Source organism: Cygnus atratus, chromosome 27, assembly GCF_013377495.2.
Source record: "Cygnus atratus isolate AKBS03 ecotype Queensland, Australia chromosome 27, CAtr_DNAZoo_HiC_assembly, whole genome shotgun sequence".
NCBI lineage: Eukaryota > Metazoa > Chordata > Aves > Anseriformes > Anatidae > Cygnus > Cygnus atratus.
The window spans coordinates 515,623-535,900 of NC_066388.1; the positions used below are offsets into that span (position 1 = coordinate 515,623).

Here is a 20,278-nt window from a genome sequence, read left to right on the forward strand (position 1 = left end):
TTGTGCACACACGCAGCCCACACAAAGCCACCGTGGCACTAGCAGCAGGGCTGCGGGGAGGGAGCAAGCACCCAGAGGGGTCGGTGCATTGCCCCCGTGGGTGTGGAGGGTGCACGGTGCTGCGCAGCACAGCAGTCGGGTGTCCAAACCACAGAGCTCCGCTCCCAAAAATGCTGCGGGTGCCCTTGCAGCAGGTGAGGTCTCCGGCAAGCCAGCAGTGAAATCTACGAAGTTACCCATGTGTTACAGCATCTCTCTAACACAACCCTGCGGTTCTCCCTCACCCAGGAAAGTTGCAAAAACGAAGCCTGGAGTTAATAACTGGTGTTTTGAGAGAACAGAGCATTGAAAACAGCGTGACTCACTGCTCCGCTTTGGGATGAGGTCTCAGGGTCGCTGCTGTGCAAGCCTCACACGCTGCCTGGAGGGAGGCTGCTCCTCATGTTGAGCAGGGGGCAACTGATCACACGCAGGGCCTGCAGGTGCTGCCTGGTCACCCAGAAAACCTCACAGCTGCATCAGCCTGTCACTTGTTAGTCACTTGGTGAGCCTGTCACTTGCTCAAGAGGCTGGGGCTGAATTAGCACAAACTCAGCAGCGCTCCCACACCCAGGGTCAGGTCTGCAGAGCCCCTGTCCAGATACAGTCAGCTGCAGGACTTGCTTCTGGGCAGTGCAAATAATCCTGGTCTCCAGCTCCACGCACCTCACTGCTGATGCATCTGGGACATTCTTGCCTTTGCATATTTTAAGTTAAGACTCAAGTCTGAAGATTCAGTGTCAGGCATTAGAAGATTTTTTTTTTCCTCTCCAAGAGCAATTGCAGAGTTTAGAGCTTGTTGTGTGAAGTGTTGTTAAGTAAACACATTGCCTCAACCCCGAGCATTTCCTATGGCCTGGGTCATTTTTAGAACAAAGTTTTTTTTTTCCCTTCCATGTTACAGAAGATTGCCCAAATGCTGTTACTGAAACCATGTGTGTTCATTTCTGTGTGACTGCGCTGTGCCCGTGTCACTGCTTCGAGCGGATGAAACCACAGTCTGTCACAGCCCAGGGCCGCCTCTCACCCCTCGCAGAGGCAGCGCTGCAGCACAGCAGGCAGGGGCCCGGGGCAGCTGGACTTTAAGCATATGCTTGAGCACGGCCTTGAACAGAGACAAGCTGCCCAGCTTGGGTTCTGGGTCCTGCAAAAGCCTGGCCTGGGAGAGAGGCTGCCGGAGCTCACCAGGGTGGATTTGGGGAGCAGGAACCCCGTGCTGTGTGGTCAGGACAGTGTGGGATCCCACCACACAGCAGGCGCCCCGGAAAGCCCCTGCTTTCTCTGGCCGATGCTGTTGCTGCATCTGGCCCTGAAGCACTTTCTCCCCACGCGGGCGAAACCGATGCCGGTGCTGGGCCGGTGCTGCACGCAGCGTGCCTCGCTCAGATATCGTGCAAGTGGTGCTTTCCCAGCATTTCAGGCAGGAGGCGATTTTCCCAAGAAACTTCATACTGGGCTCTGACCGGCTGCTTCCCCCTCCTGTCTCCATCCAAAGCACAGCATCCAGCACAATTAAATGCTCTGTGCAGCTCTGCAGCCAGGGCTGCTCTCCTCGCCGTTGCAGGCTGACCGCAGCCACGTGCCCGAGGAGCAGCCTGCCCTCCCCGTGCTCATCCACCTCCCCCGCTCTTGCCCCACGGGGGACAATCCGGCCACACACCCTGCTGGGAGCCACAGCCCCAAACACATCACTTATTACATCAGGAGGAAAGAACTGATGACCTCCCTGCACATCTGCAGCTGCCAGCACTCCCAGGGAGCTGCTGGCAGGGCCGTGCGTAACCACAAGCTGATACGCGCAGGGGGGCTCCAGCCCAGGTGCACAACAGAGCAGGATTTGGGCATTGCCCCTCGTGGACCTCCCGAGGGAAGGATCTGCCGGCACGCTCTTCCTTGTGCTGCCCACCTGCCCACACAGATGGCCACGGACCCTCACACCCAGCCTTGCCCAGCTGCAAATACCGACAGAGGCAGTTTGAAAGTGCCGAGCGCTCACTGCAGGGCTTCTGAGGGTGTTATAAGAAGGGAACCAAAACCTGAAGCATGAAAACCACTAGTTATGGAAATGAAGGCCACAACAACTGGGTTATACTTAGATTCAAAAAGAAAAAACTGGGGGGAAGAGCAACCCTCCTGCCTCAGAGCAGGGCTGGCCTTTGGGCCAGGCGAGGTTCGGGGCCAAGCCCAGGCAAGCTCAGCTCTCAGCCCTGGATGCCCACCAGCCCGCTGCCCGCTTGCCCACTTACACCCACACTGTGCCTGTGTTACAACACGCAGAGGGGCACAGGCACACTTTGAAATGCGAGCACAGCATGGTAGAGGCACAATCTGAGCTTCAGCGCTGGGATTTCAGCACAGCCTCACCCACAACCCTCATCCGCCCCATGCCTGTCCTCTCCTCCCCACTGCTCGCTGCCTCTCCGGAAAGACCAGTTCCTGGCCGCTGCCTCCCGTCTGCTGCTGGCTGGGCTGGTGGGGAGGTCCCGGGGCAGCCAGGCAGCCCTGCAGGCTCAGGGCATCCCTCCCAGCAGCCGCACTTCTGGAGGGGCTGCGCTTTGTCGTCGCTGTGTGGGACGGGAGCGGCGTTTCCCTCTGGAGCTCCCCCCGCCTTGTCCTGCCAGCTGCTGCGTCCCCCCATCCCTGCCTGCTCTGCAGAGACTAAACTGTTCCACGGAGTATTTTTATACCAGGGCATCTTCTGCAGACCTTGTGACTCGCATCAGCGCCTGGATCTGCGGCAGCTCTGTTTCTCTGGGCAGTCACATGGCAGCCTGTCACGCTGGTGCTCTTCCTTTATCTGGAAGAGCCTTTAGCGCTCTTGCGATGCTTTCAATATATTTTGCTGCTGCAGCTTCTCTCTGGGAGTGCGAGCAGCCCCCAGACCTCACAGGAGACCCCCCTCCTCCCCCCCGGTAGCAGCGAGGGCCAGCAGGGCTCTGCCCCACCAGAGGTGCACATGCCCCCCCAGCCCCCCAGGGGAAAGCATCCTTTGTCCTTTTGGAGGCTGTGGGGAGGAGCAGGGCCCCGTGGTGCTGCTGGGACACCTCCCGGCCCGCAGCAAGAGCGTGGCCCTGTGAGCATCACCCAAACAGGGCTTGACATTCCTGTTCTCCAGGATTTCTGGCCCTCTTATCCTGCAAAATTCACCGGGTCGGTTCAGTAACATCCTGCAGCAGTGAGTTCCACAGTTGGATCCAAGCACGCCACATTATTTCTTCTCTTCTGTTTGTACTTGCCCTTTTTGGTTTCAGTACCTGTTCCCTTTTTTCTCACATTATGACTAAGGGAAACTCCCAGCAGACTGCTGTGCTGGAGGAGCAGTGGCAGCGCTTTCAGTCAGCAGTTTGCCGTCTCGCCCTGCATCACATTTCTTGCAGCCGCGTTCTCACTGTGATCTCCACACTCCCAGACAGCCCGCTCTCTCCTCCCTTTTCTTTCCTCCTCACTCTCGTTCCTCACTTCTAACACTCTCTTTTACAAGGCAAAGCAGCACCAAGTACTCCGGAGGTTCCTTTCCAGCAGCGCCACGAGCTGGGCAGAGACCAGCCACGGGACCAGCCCCACATCCACGCTGCCCTCTGCAGACTTCGGGGCCGGGAGGATTAACCTGGGAGCTCACAACCCCAAGAAGCCCCAAGCACAGGACAGCCCCATACCACTGCTGGCTGTCAAGGGCTGAGCAGCACAGAGGAGAGGAGGTTTCTCCAAACCTGGCTGAGGCTCCGTGGACTTTCCCACAGATGCTATCAGCCACCACAGCAGAGCACTGGCGCTTGCTTGGCTCAGTGCAGACACTTTCACATTCATAAGCATCAGACAAAGAAAATAACAGGAAAAGTGGTTTGCTTGTTTGCTGCCTGGCACTGGATCCCACAGAACCCACCAGTGAGCCTCGGGAGCTTTGTCCTGACTAAGATCCCGCTGAGCTTCCCATGAAGCTGCTCGGGGCTGGAGCTCCCCAGCATCCCCCAGCTGCACCTCACACACCTCATCTCCTCCTTACCTCAGCCAGGCACTGCTTTTCTTCTCTTTAGACTACGAGATCTGCTGAGCCAAGCTGTGTCTTCATCAGAGCAGCCCAAAGGGGGCCCTGGCTGCAGGAGGACCTCTCCTTATAACCACAATCTGGCAGGTTGTAACAATAGGCACCTGCAGGACACACCTCCTCGTGAGGGTTCAAAGGGAAAGCCTGGTGGAAAGAGGAAAAGCGAGATCTCCCAGAGGTGGTGGTGACAGCCAGAGCACAAATTAGTCACCAGAAAGTTTAATCTCTCACAGGCAGTGCTGCTCCTCTGGGACAAGCTCACCCCACTGTGCAGCATCCCAGGCTTGGGACAGGGACAGGGACAGGGACAGGTGCTGCTGGGGGTACCCAGGGATGGTTCCCTCCAGTCAGGCAGTGCAAAGAGCTTCACAGAACAGACTCAGATGATATTTCACACCAAACATATCCACAGTCTGTCTGGGCCCATAGTCTCTGCAACCCCAGGAAGAAAGAAACTTCTCCCCGCAGCTGACACAGGAATCCCAAATCATCCCACCGCGGTGCAGGGGGCTCACGGCGTGCAGGAGCAGGGCTGTGCCCAGGGCTCTGCACCACGCTGCTCGGCAAGGCTGACAAAGCCTTCCCATGGCAGACGTGCTTGGATGAGCTCACATTCAAATAGGAGCCCCAGGAAGCCAAATCAGTTCAGTTAGAGCCATTATCTCGCTAGGTTATGGGTTTCCTGTAAATGAAAAGCAGTGGCCATGAACGTGATTTCCAACTGCAGCGTTTATTTGACCGGCGGGCGGCCTGGCCTCTCCCGCACTCCAAGCAGCGACTCTACGCACCGCGCTCCTGGTGCACGGCGCCTACGCTACTGTGGCGAGCGGCCGTGCTCGGCCACCCGCCCGCGGCCCCGCCGCTGTCACGGCAAGCCCAGCAGCAGCTTCCCCGCCAGCGCCACGGCCAGCAGGCTGGGCAGGTGCAGCGGTGTGGCCCCGCCGCCGTTCCGCGAGCCCCGTGGCCCGTTGCAGTCGTCGCTGAAGCAGCATTGCAGGGTGGCCCCGCCGGAGCCACCGCGCCGCGCCTGGTCGCAGAAGGACTTGTAGGAGCAGGACTTAATGACGCTGTCTGCAAGGGAAGGCAGATCACAGAGGGTTAGGCGCTCCCGGGGCATGGGGGCCTTTATTCCATCCCTGCTGAGCTGAGAGGGGAAAGAGAGAAAGCAGAGGTGCATCCCAGCATGTTATGCTGCAGATCTGGAATAAAAGGGTCTCCCTCCCGCATACGGGACTGCTGGAGAGCCGAGCAGTGGTCCGGTGGCCGAGGGATGTCCTCATGGTCACATCTCTCTAAGCCACCGCAGAGCACATTGCTGTGAAAGGAGCGACCAACAACTTATAGCCGTATGTGAAAACACACATAGCCCAGCAAGGGAGCCAACCCAAGGCAGGAGGGGGGTGGTTTGGGGACCTGCCCGTGTCTGTCCTGCAGGCCACGATGCTGTCTGGCAGCTGTAAGGTTGCACTGAGGGTGTTAACACACTGCTGGAGCGCTTCCCTTACACCAGAAAAGTGCATTGTTATCTCAGACCAAGAGCCTGTTCCCAAAGACTAAAAACTGGTGGCTCATCCCTACCTCAAGGGTTCGAGGGGCAGCCAGCCCCAGGCATCCCTCCCCTCTCCCCAGCCACCCCTCCCACAGCCCCAGGCTCCTTTGGGGTGCTGGGATGCAGTCCTGCCCTGCTGACACCGTCCTTCCCTTCCTTCACCTCCCTGCCAAGCCTTTTGTCACTCAGCAGCTCCCAATGCTGCGTGCAACAGCCATGGAAGGGGAGCAGCCCCGTGCGAACAGGAGCACACCCCTCCAGCACGGCTGGGGCAAACCGCAGAGGGACAGCGGTGGCAGCGGCTGTGCAGCCCCCCGCAGGGACTTACTCGGCGCAGTGATCGTGGAGCAGGCGTCCGCGTACTGGGGGCAGCTGTGGGAGCCCTGCTTGTTGCAGTCGTTCTCGTTGGACGCGACGCATTTGTGGCATTTCAGCGCTGCACCTGTGCGAAGGGAGGAGCGGCGGTGAGGCGGTGCTGGGCTGTGCTGGGGCTGCGCTCAGCCAGGGCTGGGGGAGCCAGGGACAGGCAGGAGCTGGCAGGGCCAAGGCAGGTGGGCTTCAGGGGGCTCTGCTCTCTGCAAAATGCATGCTGTGCTCGCCCAAGTGTGACTCGAAGCGATGGAAAACACCTTGATCTTTGTCATTTTGCGCTGAATTTCTTTTTAATGAGCATTTGCAGGGGGAGGATTCCTCTAAACTATGGAGGCAGTTTTGTGCATTTGTGCATCTTTAAAGCAGCTCCCCCCATGTAACCCATTGCACAGAACCTGCACCCGAAATGCACGGTTCAGAGGGACAAGCGCGGCGCTCGGCAGCGAGGTGACAGGCAGACACGTGTCAGAGGCAGAGCCATCTTCCAGCCTGCTCGCAAAGGAGGCCAGAGGCACGCGAGGTGATAACCAGCCCCTGCTTCTGCAGGCTCTCCGTGTGTCAGAGCTGATGACAAGCGTAAGAACTGTTTGACCCTGCAGGAGAGGAAAATGCACACTTGCCAGAGGTCCCAGCTCAGTTTAGGAACCAGCTGAGTAAATATGAAAGTGTCATTATCACTTTATGACAGAAAGACACTTTAAATATCATCACTGTTTTAAATATCTGCAGACAGAGAACCACCAAGAAAACCTGAAGAACCTGCTCCCACCCGAACCAGGAAATTCTGAAGACCACTTGATTTTGATAGCAATGGTTAAATTACTGCTTATGTCGGGATTCAATTTTGTATTCGCTTTCCTGGCTGAACAGAGCCCTCTCGTGGCAAGCAGGCCCCAGCTGCATGGTCAGCACATTTCATTTTGCAGGAGGTCTGAGCTCCTGTGTTTGGTGGAAAAGGAGAAAACCCATGTCTCAGGGAACTGAGACTGAACAGGGCCGAATGCCGGTAAACGCCCGCCGTTAACGCACGTTGAGCACAGATTTCCACTGCGGCACTGCTTGGTTTTTGCAGCACGGTGCAGCCTTTAATTTACCGTCAGCGAAAACCACAGCTGGGTTTCATTCTCCCCTTGGTACAAAGATCCTGACATCACCACAACCTGACCACACGTCACGACCATGCCAGGAGCAGCGCGACCACCTTCCTGCCTTTTAGGATGGCTTGGTGCAGTTCTGCCTTTGAGGAACCAAGCAGGTCAGAAGCTGCTTTTCCTGAGCTCGGGAACCACCTCGGCTCCCACCAGGCTGGAGCCCAGCATCCCTGCTCACACCCACCACCCGCGCAAGCACAGCAGAAGGCACAGGGGCAGGGTACTCTGGCACTGTCCTAGCCAAGGGAAGGGACCGTCCCCCCCAGAGCAGCTCTTCTGCAAGGACAGGAGGCACAGCAAGAGCCCAGAGCCAGCGGCAGGCCGGAGGCAGCCAGCAAGCAGCAAGCAGCTACTGCCCGTCCTCCCGCCCAGCGCCGCCTTCAGCGAGGGGACACTTACTTTCTCCAGCCAGGGACGTGACGAGGGCCAGGGCCAGGAGGGTCCTCAGGGCGGGCATTTTCAGCAGTGTGCAGCGCAGGTAGCGTAGCCTCTGTTTTGTCCCGAGGTCTTACAGTTAATCTGCTTGGGTGATTGGATCAATGGGCTGAGGATAACACACTTACTGGAGCCCCTGGCTAATGCCACCTGAGCCGGAGGAGGGGACGCGATGCCCCAAGGGCAGGGGCCACCCGGGGCAAGGAGCGGGGCACAGCACCAGGGGGCTGGTGGCAGTGGCCAGACCTGGCACCAGGGGGCTGGACTTTGCTTTGGGGACCTCTCCATGCCGTGTGTCAGCTTCCAGAGCTCTCAGCCAAGCCCACCTGCTCCACCCAGAGAACAACGCCTTCCCTGCTGCTTGTGGTGGCTCAGTTGGGGAAGAACCCTCCTGAGCTCCCAGCTCACCCAAGGCAGAAATGCAAGAGACCGCAAACCTGCATGGGGCTGGGAGCACGAGGGAGCCATCCCTGCCACCTGCTGTCCCTGCCCTCAGCGGGGCAGGGACGGCTCCATCCTTACCGAGGGCCAGGAAAGGCACCAGGGTCAGCCCAGGGATGGGAGCCGGTACCCCGCCTCCCCGCAGAGCTGCCCCAGGCTCTGCTGCTCCCGTGCATAGTGTGCAGGTGGCTGAGCCATGGCCCTGTGTGTGCTGATGGCACCACATCAGTGTGCGAGCAAAACAGTGTGTGAGCAGACTACGGTGTGCGAGCAGACCACGGGGCACTTGGAGGTGTTGCTGGTCTCCGGTTCAGTCTGTGGACGCCCAGCTCAGGAAGAGGTGATAATCACGCTTATTTGAAACCAAAAGAATTATCACACAAATGAGGCAGAATCAGGCCCTTCCTAGAAGATTGAGCCACCGTCTGTCTCCCCAGCCCCCTTGCTGACCTTACAATCACCTGGAAAGCTTTCAAGAGTGATAAACACAATTTTTATTCAGGCAATGAAACATGGAAAAAATATATTAGTAATCATTATAATAATCTCATTTGTGTGAGTATAACTCTTACAAATATTTACCTGACATATAAAAGGGAAATTATTGTACATATAAAATTTATGTTGATGGCAGTTACATACATTGTACAAAGCAATCCTGGTAGTAGTCACGCAAAGAAAATCTTCCTGCCTCTGGGGGGATGCTGGAAGGATGTGGTGGAAGCAGGCTTGCAGTGGGGGTGGGCACTCGTTGGCACTTTATTGCAGACAAGATCTACTGGTGAACGCACACTGGCACACAGCGACACTAAGGGCTCGCGGGCAGGCACCCTCCGCTGTCAGAAAGGGATATTGAAATTCTACCGCAAGGAAGAGAAGACAACCACAGCCACCCTGGGATCTCGGCGCATGGGTATCTGCAAAGGTTCCCTGGGCCGGCTGCGTTCCTGGGCTCCAACACGGGGCACGGTGCCGTGGTGCGCCCAAGGACGTGGCCGGGCACCGCAGTGAGCTCTGCGCTCCTCACCCTGCTGAGCACAGCCGGCTCCTGCCGGGCACCTCGTGGGGAGCAGCACACGAGGTGCAAGTCTCGCCCCTTTAAAGTTGCAAACGCACACCTTCTATTATATAGAACTATAACCATTATATATATATATATACGTAACTATAACCATATTATAGTTAATAAATCATTCCTTAGGAATCTTTGCCCAGATCGTAAGTGCATGCTGACAGGCACAGAAACGCAACAGCACTCAGGTGACAGAGGCAGTGAAAGTGCGACCACGAGACACCGGGGAGCGGAGAGGAGTGGGAAGGTGCTGCCAGGTCAGATTATTGCCGTGGGAGCAGCTCTCCAGACAGCCTGGCCTCCCAGATTGCCCCTTTTTGCAGGAGAGAGAAGACTGGAGCACTTACTGCATCATATGCAAGTCGTGGTTCTGGGGAAGCGCTGGGGGTGATGAAATCAAACCTCCTGTCGCTACCTGCCACCTCCAAGGTCCAGAACAACAAACCAGAACAAATCTCGTGCTGGGACCTCAAGCTTGTCTGAACCCCACCTGTGTCCTACACCAGAAACCAGCCCCCTGTGAACTTCTTACAAGCTCCAAAAGTCCGTGCAACTCCGCTCTCTGGCAGCCTGCTCCCTCCCGCTTCTGAACAGGCTGCCGAGAGGAACCCGCCTCCCTAGGAACTCCATGGGTCTCAAGGGTTTTAATCTAATTATACAGAGCCTTCTGCACGCAGCACATCCCATGACAGCGTCACTCCTTGCTGCACCACCACCACATGCGAAACCACCAGCTAATGGAAGGGCCACCCGCACCGGGGCCGGGAAGGCTGCTTTGGGCCGGACACGTGGGAGAATAAGAGAAGGGTGCTAGGCTGCAACAACCCAGGTGCTGGTGAAACCGAGGGAAGGGGAGTTGTGCTCCAGTGGGCTGTGGTTGGCTTTTTGACTCCCCAAACAAAAGAAAAAGGAGAAAAAAAAGAATAGAAAAAGGGAAAAGTAGGATTTTTCCTTTCTGTCAGCTGTGCAGAGGTGAATGTTCAACACAGAGCTGCAGGTGCACACAGCATCAGCCATCAGCTTCCTCACCGCATTGCTCCAGCCCCTTTACTGGGCTAACTGGGAGCTCAGGGAGCAGGTGGGGACCCTGCGCATGCCAGGGCAGGCTGCCGACTTCTTCGTCTGCTTAAGTGTGTAATAAATTCTCTCTATACATAATATAACTAACAAAATATATATCAGGTGTATGGCTCTGATTTAAACAGATGTTTGCACTGCATGCTCAACACAGGGATTAGAAAACAGAGGGAAAACAGCTTAATTCTTTTGCAAAAAGGTAGCAGCAAAAAGGTTTGCTAAGGTTTTAGATAGACTAGGTAGGAAACAGTCCCAACAGCAAATACTTCCCCTGTTTGACACTTCAGGGCTGTCTGCGCAAGGTGAGAGCGAAGGACCCTCCAACCTCAGCAGTTCTCCTGGGGCTTGGCATGCCCAGAGATGTAAACACCTCTGAAATACAGCAGGCAGCCTGCCTGCACGGCCATTCAGATTTTGGTTTGAATCCAGACAGATTTCAAAGCGTATTTCACTGCTGTCTGGATCTGTCTTTTCTTGTAAAGGCTAGCTTTTGTTTGATTCTCTTAATATTCAGTGCTGCAAGGGTGTTTCTCAGAGCAGCAAGACTCAGAGCATGACTGCACTTCTCCTCACCTTTCTGTACTGATTGGAAAGGGAGCTCTAACGCAGCAGAACTGTGCAGACGTTTAGGGCTTGCTTCCTTCCTGCTGCAACATCAAAAGTGGGGGACTGACCTCACTACGGCACGTGGAGCCAACAGCACAAGCCTGGCTCTGCATATTTTAAAGCAGGTGAGAAAACCATGCTAACACCACGGGAAGTGCCAGGGCAGAAGGGCAGCGGGGGCACAGGCAGGTCCCAGCTCCACAGAGCCACGACCTGCCCCATTTCCCAAACAACCCTCGGCTCCAGCAGCCTCCTGCACCCACCTTGGCTGGGCTCTCATGGAGATGAGGTTACTGCTGATGGAGCGGCCATACCCACGCCTAGGGAAGGGGATGCATGGCAGGACCATGCCCAACTGGGAGAAGTCAATACAGAGCTGAGTGCAACCCTAATAAAGTGCACGAATGCAGCGATGCAGGAATCCTTCCCCAGGGGCTGGCACGGCCAGGGACCAGGATGTGCTGTGCTGTGGTTCACCAATGTGCCAGCAGCCAGGATCAGCCCCTGGAACAGTGCTGCCTCCCCCAAACCACCCTACTGAGAACCTGCTTCAGCCAGGGGCTGCAGTGGGTGCCTGGGGTCCCCAAGGCCCCTTTGCTGCCCCCCTCACCCACATGCCAGGTCCCCCTCCCCAGTGCAAGGGCTCGATGGCTCTGAACCCAGCACCACACACATCCCGGGGCAGGAGCTACCATGAGGCCGGATCCACGCTGTTGAGCATGTGAAGACAACAAATGACAGCATGTGGGGGGCACCACCAGGCCTGCTCCCAGGTGAGGGGGGCAGCCCGGGCTGCTACCTCCCAGCTGCGAGGCGGCTCCCACAGGGACCCCCCAGAAGCAGCACGCCCGTGGGGGCCGAGCAAAGCCCCCAGCCCCTGGGCTCCCATCCTGGGGTGAGCGGGGAGCTGCGGGGCCTGGCAGCCACGTGTGTGCTTCTCTGCTGGGGGGGGCTCCTGGGTAATAAGGCAAAGTGCTTGAAGGTACGAGGAAAGCGGCCAAGTGCAGAGTGCTGGACGAGGGGCGGTGAGCTCAGTCTGTCCTTCCCAGCTTCGCTATCAGCTCGTCGCAGATCTTGGTCAGCTCCTCAATCTCCTGGTTCTGGAAGAGAAGCAGCCCCTGAGGACCCCCGCAGCAGCACCGCTCCTGGTCCCCAACTGACCCCGGTACTCGTGGCACAAGGACCTGCTTCAGCACACAGCCCAGCACCAACAGGATGCCCAGGCACCCAAACAGCACCACGGAAGCGCAGAGTAACCCAGCGCAGCCCGCGGAGGCCGGGGGGCAGCGTTACCTTCTGCTGCAGGGCTCTCTCCAGGGACTCCACCTTCATCTGCTCCTTGCGCAGCCCGGCGTGCAGCGCCGCGCTCTCTGCTTTGGCTTTTGTGCGCACCTGGGCGATCTCCTCGTTGGCTCTGGGGGGGGTTGGAGAGAAGGGGGCCGTGGTTATGCTGCTGGGTGCAGCCAGGAGCCCTGCGACACGATGTCAGACTGTGCTGCACTAGCATAGCCCGGCTCCTGCATGCCCGCCTGCATCAGGGGTGCCCAGGCAGCTCCTCAGCAGCGCCAGCAAGCCCCTGCGTGGCCTGCACCTTCACATCAACCCCGAGCTCTGGGTCTGATGCTGCACCTGGTCAAAGAACAGGCTAGAAGGCACCTATCCTTCTCTTCTTCCTCCTCCTCCCCCAGCCTGCACCCTACACAGTCCTCAGCTGCGGCTCTTACTTGTCTAATTTTTCTTCTGCGTGGACCTTCAGAGCCTGATACCGCTGCTCTTCTTGCTTGACCCGGGTTAAATAATCTTGGGCACACTTCTTCAAGGCTTCTTCATTCTGGAAAATAGAGAACATCCATCTGTGCTGGGACTGAGCAGAGAGACGTCGCTCTGATAGAATGACAGAACATGTTCTGCAGGTGAAAGAAAAAGGCTTTAAAAAGACCCAGTTTCTCACTTACAAGGGGCTGTAGCCCCTTATCCAGCTCAGCAGCAAGGAAAAGCTGCTGTGTACGTGGAGCCAGGGTCTCTGAGGGCTCCTTGCCCTGGCACCTGCCCTGCCTCAGACGCAATTTCTGCCCCAGGGCACAATGCCCTGTGCTCGCCATCAGCAGGAGAGCCCTGGGGAGCAGGCTCTGCGTGAGCCCAGCTCCACCGCCGGCTTCCCACAGCACGGAAGAGGCTCTGCTCATTTGTCAGCAAGCTGCCAGAGCACAGCAGCGAGCTGAGCTCTCAGCAAGGGCTGGGGCAGCCTCTGAAGCAGCGCCGCGGGGGACCCGAAAGCCACTGCACAGGAACCCGGCCCCAAGGGGCTGCGAGGAGGGGGAGGACACCAAGACAAGGACCTTCTTAAAGCCTTCGAGGACGCCCTTCAGGTTCTCGTATCTCCTGAAGAGATCCGACAGGGACCTCTCCACTGAGTTCAGGTCTGCCAGGGCCTGGTCCTTTTCCATGGTGAGCTGCTGCAGGTTCTTCTGAGACGTCATGTTTGTCCTCTGCTCGTCCTCTGTGAAGGAGAACCAATAAGAGGGATGCGGGGGCTGAGCAGGGATGGCTGCGGCAGCAGCTCCCTGCCCCGCACACCCGGCCAGGCGTGGGACCTCACCTATCATCTGGGCAATGGTCTTCTCGTACTCAGCCACGATTTTCCTAGGATGGAGGGAGAATAAGAGCAGGTAAGAGGCAGCAGTTTCTTGCGGGCACACACCTACAGCTCTGCTCTAGCAAGGTGCCCTGCCACCCCTTCCCTGCCATGAAGGCAGCCCGAGCACCAGCCCTTCCGCAGAGCCTGGACCACAGGAGCTGGGCTCCAGCTCCCACTGCGGCGCTGAGACCTCCCTGCAGCCGCAGCTAATGGGATTTCACCCCCGCGACAAGGAAACCGCAGGCTCAACACGGCACAAGCACAAAGGGGAACACATCTCGTAATGTGTCCCACCCCGGTGATGCCGAACCGTGTCATCCCATTACGGCCCCACAGCCCAACCTGCACTCCCAGGGGGGAGCAAAGAGCACAGCATCCCCCGAGCAGGACACAACAGGTTTTTACCTCATCTCCAAGACTTCCTGACGGCTCTCTTCGTATTTCTTCTTCCACTCGTTTGCTTCAATCTCCTTCGTGATTATCTGGGATGCAGCAGACACGAGACTCTGGGGCCATGCTCCGGGTGCGCCCCTGACCCCAGAGCCTGCCCTACTCCCCCCCCACCGTGGCAGTGGGACGGGGCCGCTCCCTGGCCTCACCTCCTCCCTGATGAGTGTGAGCACGGCCGCCTTCTCGGATGCGCTCAGACAGATGCCATCCAGGGGGCTCTCACTCCTGTTCCCGCTGGTGATGGCCACGGGGGATTTGTCCGTCAAGCACAGCCCGGGGTTGCCCTGTGAGGGAGATCACGCAGCTGGGATGCTGCATTTTGTTGACTTTCTATTCACCCTGCTTCCCACATTTGGGGTGTTCTCCCCCATTTCATCAGCCTCTGCTCAGGCACCGAGCGTCCCCACCTGCACACTGACAGCTGAGGGCCTGGTGTCTGTGCTTGGCTTTAAAACAGCTCTGGCCTTGAAGGGCTGCCTGCATCACCTCCTGGCCGGGTGGGGACACCTCTGACACACTGCTGGTGCTACGGGAACGTTTGTGGGGCCGTGGTCATGGAGGCTGCAGCAGCATTGCTCAGGGCCTTCTCCTCCCGGGGCCCAGCCCCTCTCCCCCAGGGCCGCACGGCAGTGATGGGCAGGGTGCAGGGCCTCCAGGGCTCCCGCAGCCTGGAGCGCCTCCAGAGAAGCATTCCTGCAAGCCGAGGCTCACACCGGCGCCTCGTCCTCCTTTCATCATCCCAGCCGAAGCGGCAGCCCCTCGCAGCTATCTCCCTGGAAACAGGCTGCGAGGCCATAAATAGAGAAGTGCTGCAGAGAAGCCAACCTGTTTTCGCAGTGTTTTGGAAACGAACGCACTCCTCTCCCTCTCTCCCCCCTCCCTCCTCCCCTGCGCTTTGACCATTGCCAGATTCAAGCACAAGGGAGCCCTGCACGCCTCCCACGGCTCTGCCAGTGGTGGAGGCAGCAGGAGCCAGCCCGGGCACAGCCCCAGCTCTGGGCAGCTTCAGCCCTGTGTGGCTTTTGCAGCAGCCTCCCGCAGCATCTTGCAAACACAGGCGTGCACCTGAAGGTCTGCAAGTAGCTGTGCCTACTGCCTAACCCCATGGCAAATCCTCCCACGTTTTGGGATGACCATGGCTCAGCTGCAGGAGCGATTGCCAGCCCATGCCCTCAGCAGCACCAAACAAAAGGTTCACTTTGCCTAACGTCCTTGAGGGGCTTAGCGCAGTTAAATCTGTCTCAGAGACACTAATTTTGCTGATGTTGCTAATCTCACTGTCATCTGCTTGCCACCTCCAGCAGCTTTGACCAGGGGCAGATAAGCTGGCACAGGGTCCCCCCCTGCTGCACCAGGGTCTTGGGGCCACCCCGACCACTCCTTGGGGGCACCGGGGATGCCCCATGCAGAGCTGGGGCACCGCTGGCTGCAGGGCCGGGCTGTTAAGCGGGCTGCTCCCGTTAATCCCCCTCTCTGCTGTCAGCCAGCTTCCTGAAAGCTGCGTCTGAGCCTCCCTCGCAGGAGGCACAGGCACCGGGAGAGCCAGCCCCAGCCTCCTTCCTCCTCACAGACACAGCCTCTGTCCTCCCGCTTTGCACACTGTCAATTCAGAGAGGTTTTGGCAGCACTTCTGGGAGTAGTGGGGATGTTTGCTGCAGCCTCCCCCTGCCCCCTGCCCAGCAGGGCAGGAGCACCAGCACCGGCACCAGCACCAGCACCAGCCTTCAGCACCCCGCAGCCCCACACCAGCGGGCAGAGCCGCCCCGAGGCACAGGGAGGAGGATTCGAGTGGCACTTACGGGGAAGGCACCAGGCCCATCCTCGTCCATCTGCTTGGAGAGCTCCTTTTCAAAGCCTAAAAATAGGGAAATTCAACATTTTAGCTGCCTGGAAGCAAGACCCTGGCAGCAAAGGGGGTTTGCTGGGATGCAGAGTTGTGCAGCTGAATCTCCGTGTCCCCTGAGCTCCCTCCCCAAAGGATTCTTTGCCCCCAGCTCCTGCCCTTGTGAAGAGGACGCATCCTGCACCCCCGGCAGCCTCTCATGCCGCGGTGGAAGCCAACACTCCCCTCTGGTGGCCCCACACGTCCCGGCAGCTGCCACGGCAGCCGTTCCTGGGGACCGTGGCACTGAGGATGTCCCGGACATCTTGGGCGGGGGGAAGCCCCCTGCTCGGCCACCCCAAATTGCACCAGCCCCAGCCCCACGCCAGCTGGGCCCGGCGCCGAAGGAGCTGCACATGGCCCCTTCTATTCTTGGCAGCAGTGGAGAGAAGCTAAAGGCCTCTCCTCCAGTCTGAGTGCTCGGGACGCCCTCCATCCCATGTAACTTGGGATGTAATTTATGAACCTCGCAGAAACAACTGCGGACATGACCGGTTATTCACCTGTTAACTGGGCGGAAAAAAACATAATGTGAGAACGCAGCTACGGAGGGAAAGATGCAACATGAAGCCTGTGGCTGCAGATTCCCTGGGATTTCCCCATTTTTTCCTGCACCGTGGCCAGCAGCTGTGTGCCCTCTGGGACCAGCAGCAATGACTAACGCCTCCCAGGCTCACCGTTAACTGTACAATTCTCCCTCCCCTGAGAGATGAAGGGCTGTTTTCCTCTCCTGAGAGGTTTGCAGCTCCACATGACATTCAAGAGCAGGGATTAATGGGTGGCTGCACAGGAGACAGCTGCGAACCTTCTGTGCAGCCATTTCTGTTTGCACCTATAACTTTGCTATTGATTAAGTGCCATGTTGCCTGACTTTTAATTATATTTTAATGGATTGGTCAGAGCAGTTAATTACACAGGAGACGGGCAGCAAAGCACCAGCAGTAGTGCCAGTGCAGGCTTCTGTAGCAACCTGGAGATCTCTATTAACCAGAGCCCTGTGCGCTGGGAGCCACCATGTCCCAGCAGCTTTGCCCTGGCGCAGGCAGGGGCCCTGCAGCCTCGAAGGCAGGCACAGGGCATGCCAGAAACGTCCCCCTTGGGCTGGACGAGTTGCCCAGCTCAGCCCTTGCCTTGGCTGTCCTTGGTGAAACAGACACTGGTAGTGCACAGCGGCACGATGCTTTGCGCACCCGAGGCACTACTTAGGGAGCACTTCTTGTAACCGCTATAACCAAAATCAGCCTGCTCATCAATTGTGCTTTGCCTCTGCTCACACTGAGCAGGAGCAAAACCCAAACAGGACTGACACTTTGAATAGCAGCCATGACTTTGCATTTGTGTTTTACTACTGAGACCGGGTCAGCCTGCATCTGGGGAGGTGCCAGGTGCCCTCCTCATCCTGTGGGGCTGGTACAACAAAGCTGGTCCCTGCCAGGAGGGCAGCGTGCCCAGGGAAAGGGGCTGCGGGCGAGACAGGAGCTGCAGGGCTTCCCAGCACAGTGCCACTGGGACAGTGCTCCAGGCTGAAGGAGTCTGGATAAAGGCTGCCTGCACTACAATGTTTCCATAATGAAAGCAGTGCAGATAAGCAATCAGAGGTTTCATTATGGCTCGTGGTAACCTTTAGTCCTATCAGCACAAATGAGACGTGATGAAGCTGTGGTACCTCCACAGCACAAATGCATTGCCAGAGGCTGCAGGCATTACCCGGGTGCGGGCACGGCTCACCTCCAGAGCCAGAGGCAGCGAGGATGCTCCCTACCTGCCTCCACACCGTGCTTTGCCGCCGGCACAGGGACGTTCGAGCACTCAAAGTACTCCAGGTCATCTTCAGGCTCTCCCTTCTTCTCCAGCCCGGCTGGTTTCTGCACAGAGGTGGTGGAGGCCAGCTTCTCTTCATCAGTGGCATGTCCATCCCGATTTGCAATATCTGGGATTTCTGAGATCAACGCTCCTTCATCCTGTGGGATCAAGGCATGCGGTTAAGCAGGACCGAGCTAATCCGCAGGGCTCAGGCAGCCAGGCTGTGCGGATGGCCAGCAGGAAGCACCGGGAGGCTCAGCACCCACGGCCAACTGCTCCCCACCAGCCACTCGGCAGGCTTGGGCAGAAGGAAGCCCCCCGTGCCCCCAACAGAGGCGATTAATGAGCAAAATCCATTAACCCAACCGCAGAGCTCGGCGCTTTGCTCTGGCCCACAGCAGGGGACAGGTCTAAGGCCTAGGACACCGCACGCACGGTCCCAGCAAATCACAGAGCTGCCTGGCTGGGAAGCCACGTGTGGAAAGGCTTCCCCACCGAGCCCAGCCGGCATCCAGCTGTGCCTGGGCACCCCGGTTACTTCGCTTTGGGCAGCTCTCCTCGCGCCACCCTGCGCCAGCAGCAGCTCTCCCACCTACCTGGGTGCAGACGTCCAGCACCAGCGCCTGCGTCTCGTACTTCTTCACCTTGCAGCCGCTCCTGCGGGACAGAGAGAAGGAGCCGGGCTGAGCTGGGGCTCGCAGGGGCTGGAGGAGGGGGAGAGGCAGGGGGCGCGTGCGAGACAGCCCAAGCAGAGGGGAGCAGCCCCAGCGCTAGCATTGCACCCGCTGCGCAACAGCAAAAACACTCACCGGTACCGAGGCAGGGCAAGTTCTGGAATGAACAGAAGGAACAAGCAAAAAACCACACAACTACAAAGCAGTTGGGTTTGTCTTCAAGATGTTTATTCCTGTCGAAGGTAAGGGTCAGAGAAAGCACCCCAAGGTACTGACGGCGAGAGAGGCAATTGCCAAGGAGCCTGAGACAAAAGCTGTCCCTTGCTGCATGCTCGCTTGTGCATCCAGAGCGGCGGTATGCCTGAGTGCACGCTGGTTTGCTGCGGGGACGAAGCACTTCCAGGCTGCCCTGGCCCTGCTGGTGTGGCCGGGGCCCATCTCTGCAGCATCCACGTTCCCACGTGGGCCAGGCCTGCCCGGCCAGAGCTCTGCCCTGCTGCAGGACAGCACCGCTGTGCTTCGAGCGCTCCCTCGTCAGGGTGCAGGCGCTGTCTGGAGGAGGAGAGCAGGCTGAGCTCAGGTTGTTCTCGCAAGTGATCTGCGACTGGAAGCTCCTCCTGGGGCTTCATCCTGGGACACGCTATCCTGCCAGCTGCTGGGCTGGCTGCACGGGACTGCAGACATGGCCCCATCCCAATGTACGAGGCTCCAGCGTCTTGAATCAGTTGGAGGCAGCAGACGGATGGTCACGGAGCAGCCCCGGTGCATGCGGTGCCACCAACACCAGCAGCGAGATGACTGCACCACCACAGCCCTCACCCCTTGCGTGGGAAGGAGAGCAGTGCCCACACCTGGGCATGAGCTCGCAGCTTGCCACCCCTCGCGACAGGGCTGGTTATCTCCCAGCTGAGCTGCCATGCCTGAATTTCCCAAAGACAGACACTCGCTGAGCCGCAGGCAGCTCGGGTGGCAGCCCGCGGCACTGCCAGCCCGCACCCAGCACCGCAGCAGGGCAGAGGTCGGAGCACATTTGCAGGGGGACAGCCCTAGGTTTTAGGAATCATCTCCCCGTCCCACCCTACACGTGCTCTGGCAGAGCACGAGCAACGTGCCATGGCACAAGGGAATTTTATTTGCACGCTGCCACCCACACCTGTGTCAGACTGAGAAATCCCTGTTGGCTCTGTTTTTCTCCATCACTCCCTAATGCAAGAATTAAACTGCAGCTCACCATGCCCGTGGCAACCTCTCTGCTCTGCCCAGCCTCTTTGGATGCTGTGGTCACACCGCCTGGTGGCTGGTTTATCTCCCCCCCACACACCAAGACAGCAGCTCTGTGATTCAAGGGGGTGGGGAGCAGGGCAAGGCGGGCAGCCTGAGCTCTGAGCCCCCAGCCCCGAGGCCAGCACACACGGACGCCAGCAGCCCTGTTACCGATGTGCTCTGGGTACCAGCAGTTTCGGCTGGATAACCCCAGACCTCACAGCACTGCCCACGTGCCTGCTGGCTGCACGGGCACGGGCAGACCCACCAGGCTGCAGGTCCCAAATCCAAACAGTCACTGTGCAAAGTCAGGCTGTAAAAAGGCAGATCAGTTCTCAGCCGAGACACAGATGTATGCGCTTGAGCCAAGCTCTAATTTTGTTTGTGCATATGGCAACCAGCACCAAGCAGACAAGAAGGGTGTTCGGACGGATGACATAAGATCAAGGATAAGCCCCGCACGCCGCCTCCCTCCCACTGCCCTCGCAAGAGGCAGCACCAGCGGCTCCCTTGCCCAGGGACCTGTTTCCAGCCGGTGCTTTCCACCCTACCCCCTGCTACAGCAGCTCCTTCCCCAGGGATTTTGCACGGCAGGGGTAAAGACACCCTCCCCTTCAGGACTAAAATCTGCCAGCCAGGAGCTGGACCACACTCACAAACCTGCCCCCCCCCCCCCTCAGCCGACACACTGATTTCGAGTATTTACATCATCGGAACGCGTTGCAGGTGGGCATGCTGCGAGAGCAAGCACAGGCACGGGCCTCCGGTGCAGCTCTCGGCG

General features: G+C 58.3%; 1 protein-coding gene across 4 annotated transcripts in view; it reads right to left on the bottom strand.

The window, feature by feature from the left end:
* Nucleotides 1–8,506: 8,506 nt before the first annotated feature.
* Nucleotides 8,507–20,278, bottom strand: part of TACC1 (transforming acidic coiled-coil containing protein 1) — a 32,910-nt gene continuing 21,138 nt past the window's right edge. For 2 of the 4 annotated variants that reach the window (XM_035562654.2, XM_035562657.2), the window contains 10 exons: nt 18,157–18,217; nt 17,520–17,718; nt 15,675–15,730; nt 14,025–14,159; nt 13,831–13,907; nt 13,387–13,430; nt 13,127–13,287; nt 12,512–12,618; nt 12,081–12,201; nt 8,507–11,887 (listed from right to left, as the gene is read on the bottom strand). In XM_035562654.2, coding sequence (XP_035418547.1) covers nt 11,819–11,887; nt 12,081–12,201; nt 12,512–12,618; nt 13,127–13,287; nt 13,387–13,430; nt 13,831–13,907; nt 14,025–14,159; nt 15,675–15,730; nt 17,520–17,718; nt 18,157–18,217 — 1,030 coding nt within the window. In that variant the 3' untranslated portion in view covers nt 8,507–11,818. Of the gene's footprint in view, nt 11,888–12,080; nt 12,202–12,511; nt 12,619–13,126; nt 13,288–13,386; nt 13,431–13,830; nt 14,160–15,674; nt 15,731–17,519; nt 17,719–18,156; nt 18,218–20,278 lie in introns of all 4 variants that reach the window. The other 2 variants (XM_035562655.2, XM_035562653.2) reach the window with 1 other exon arrangement.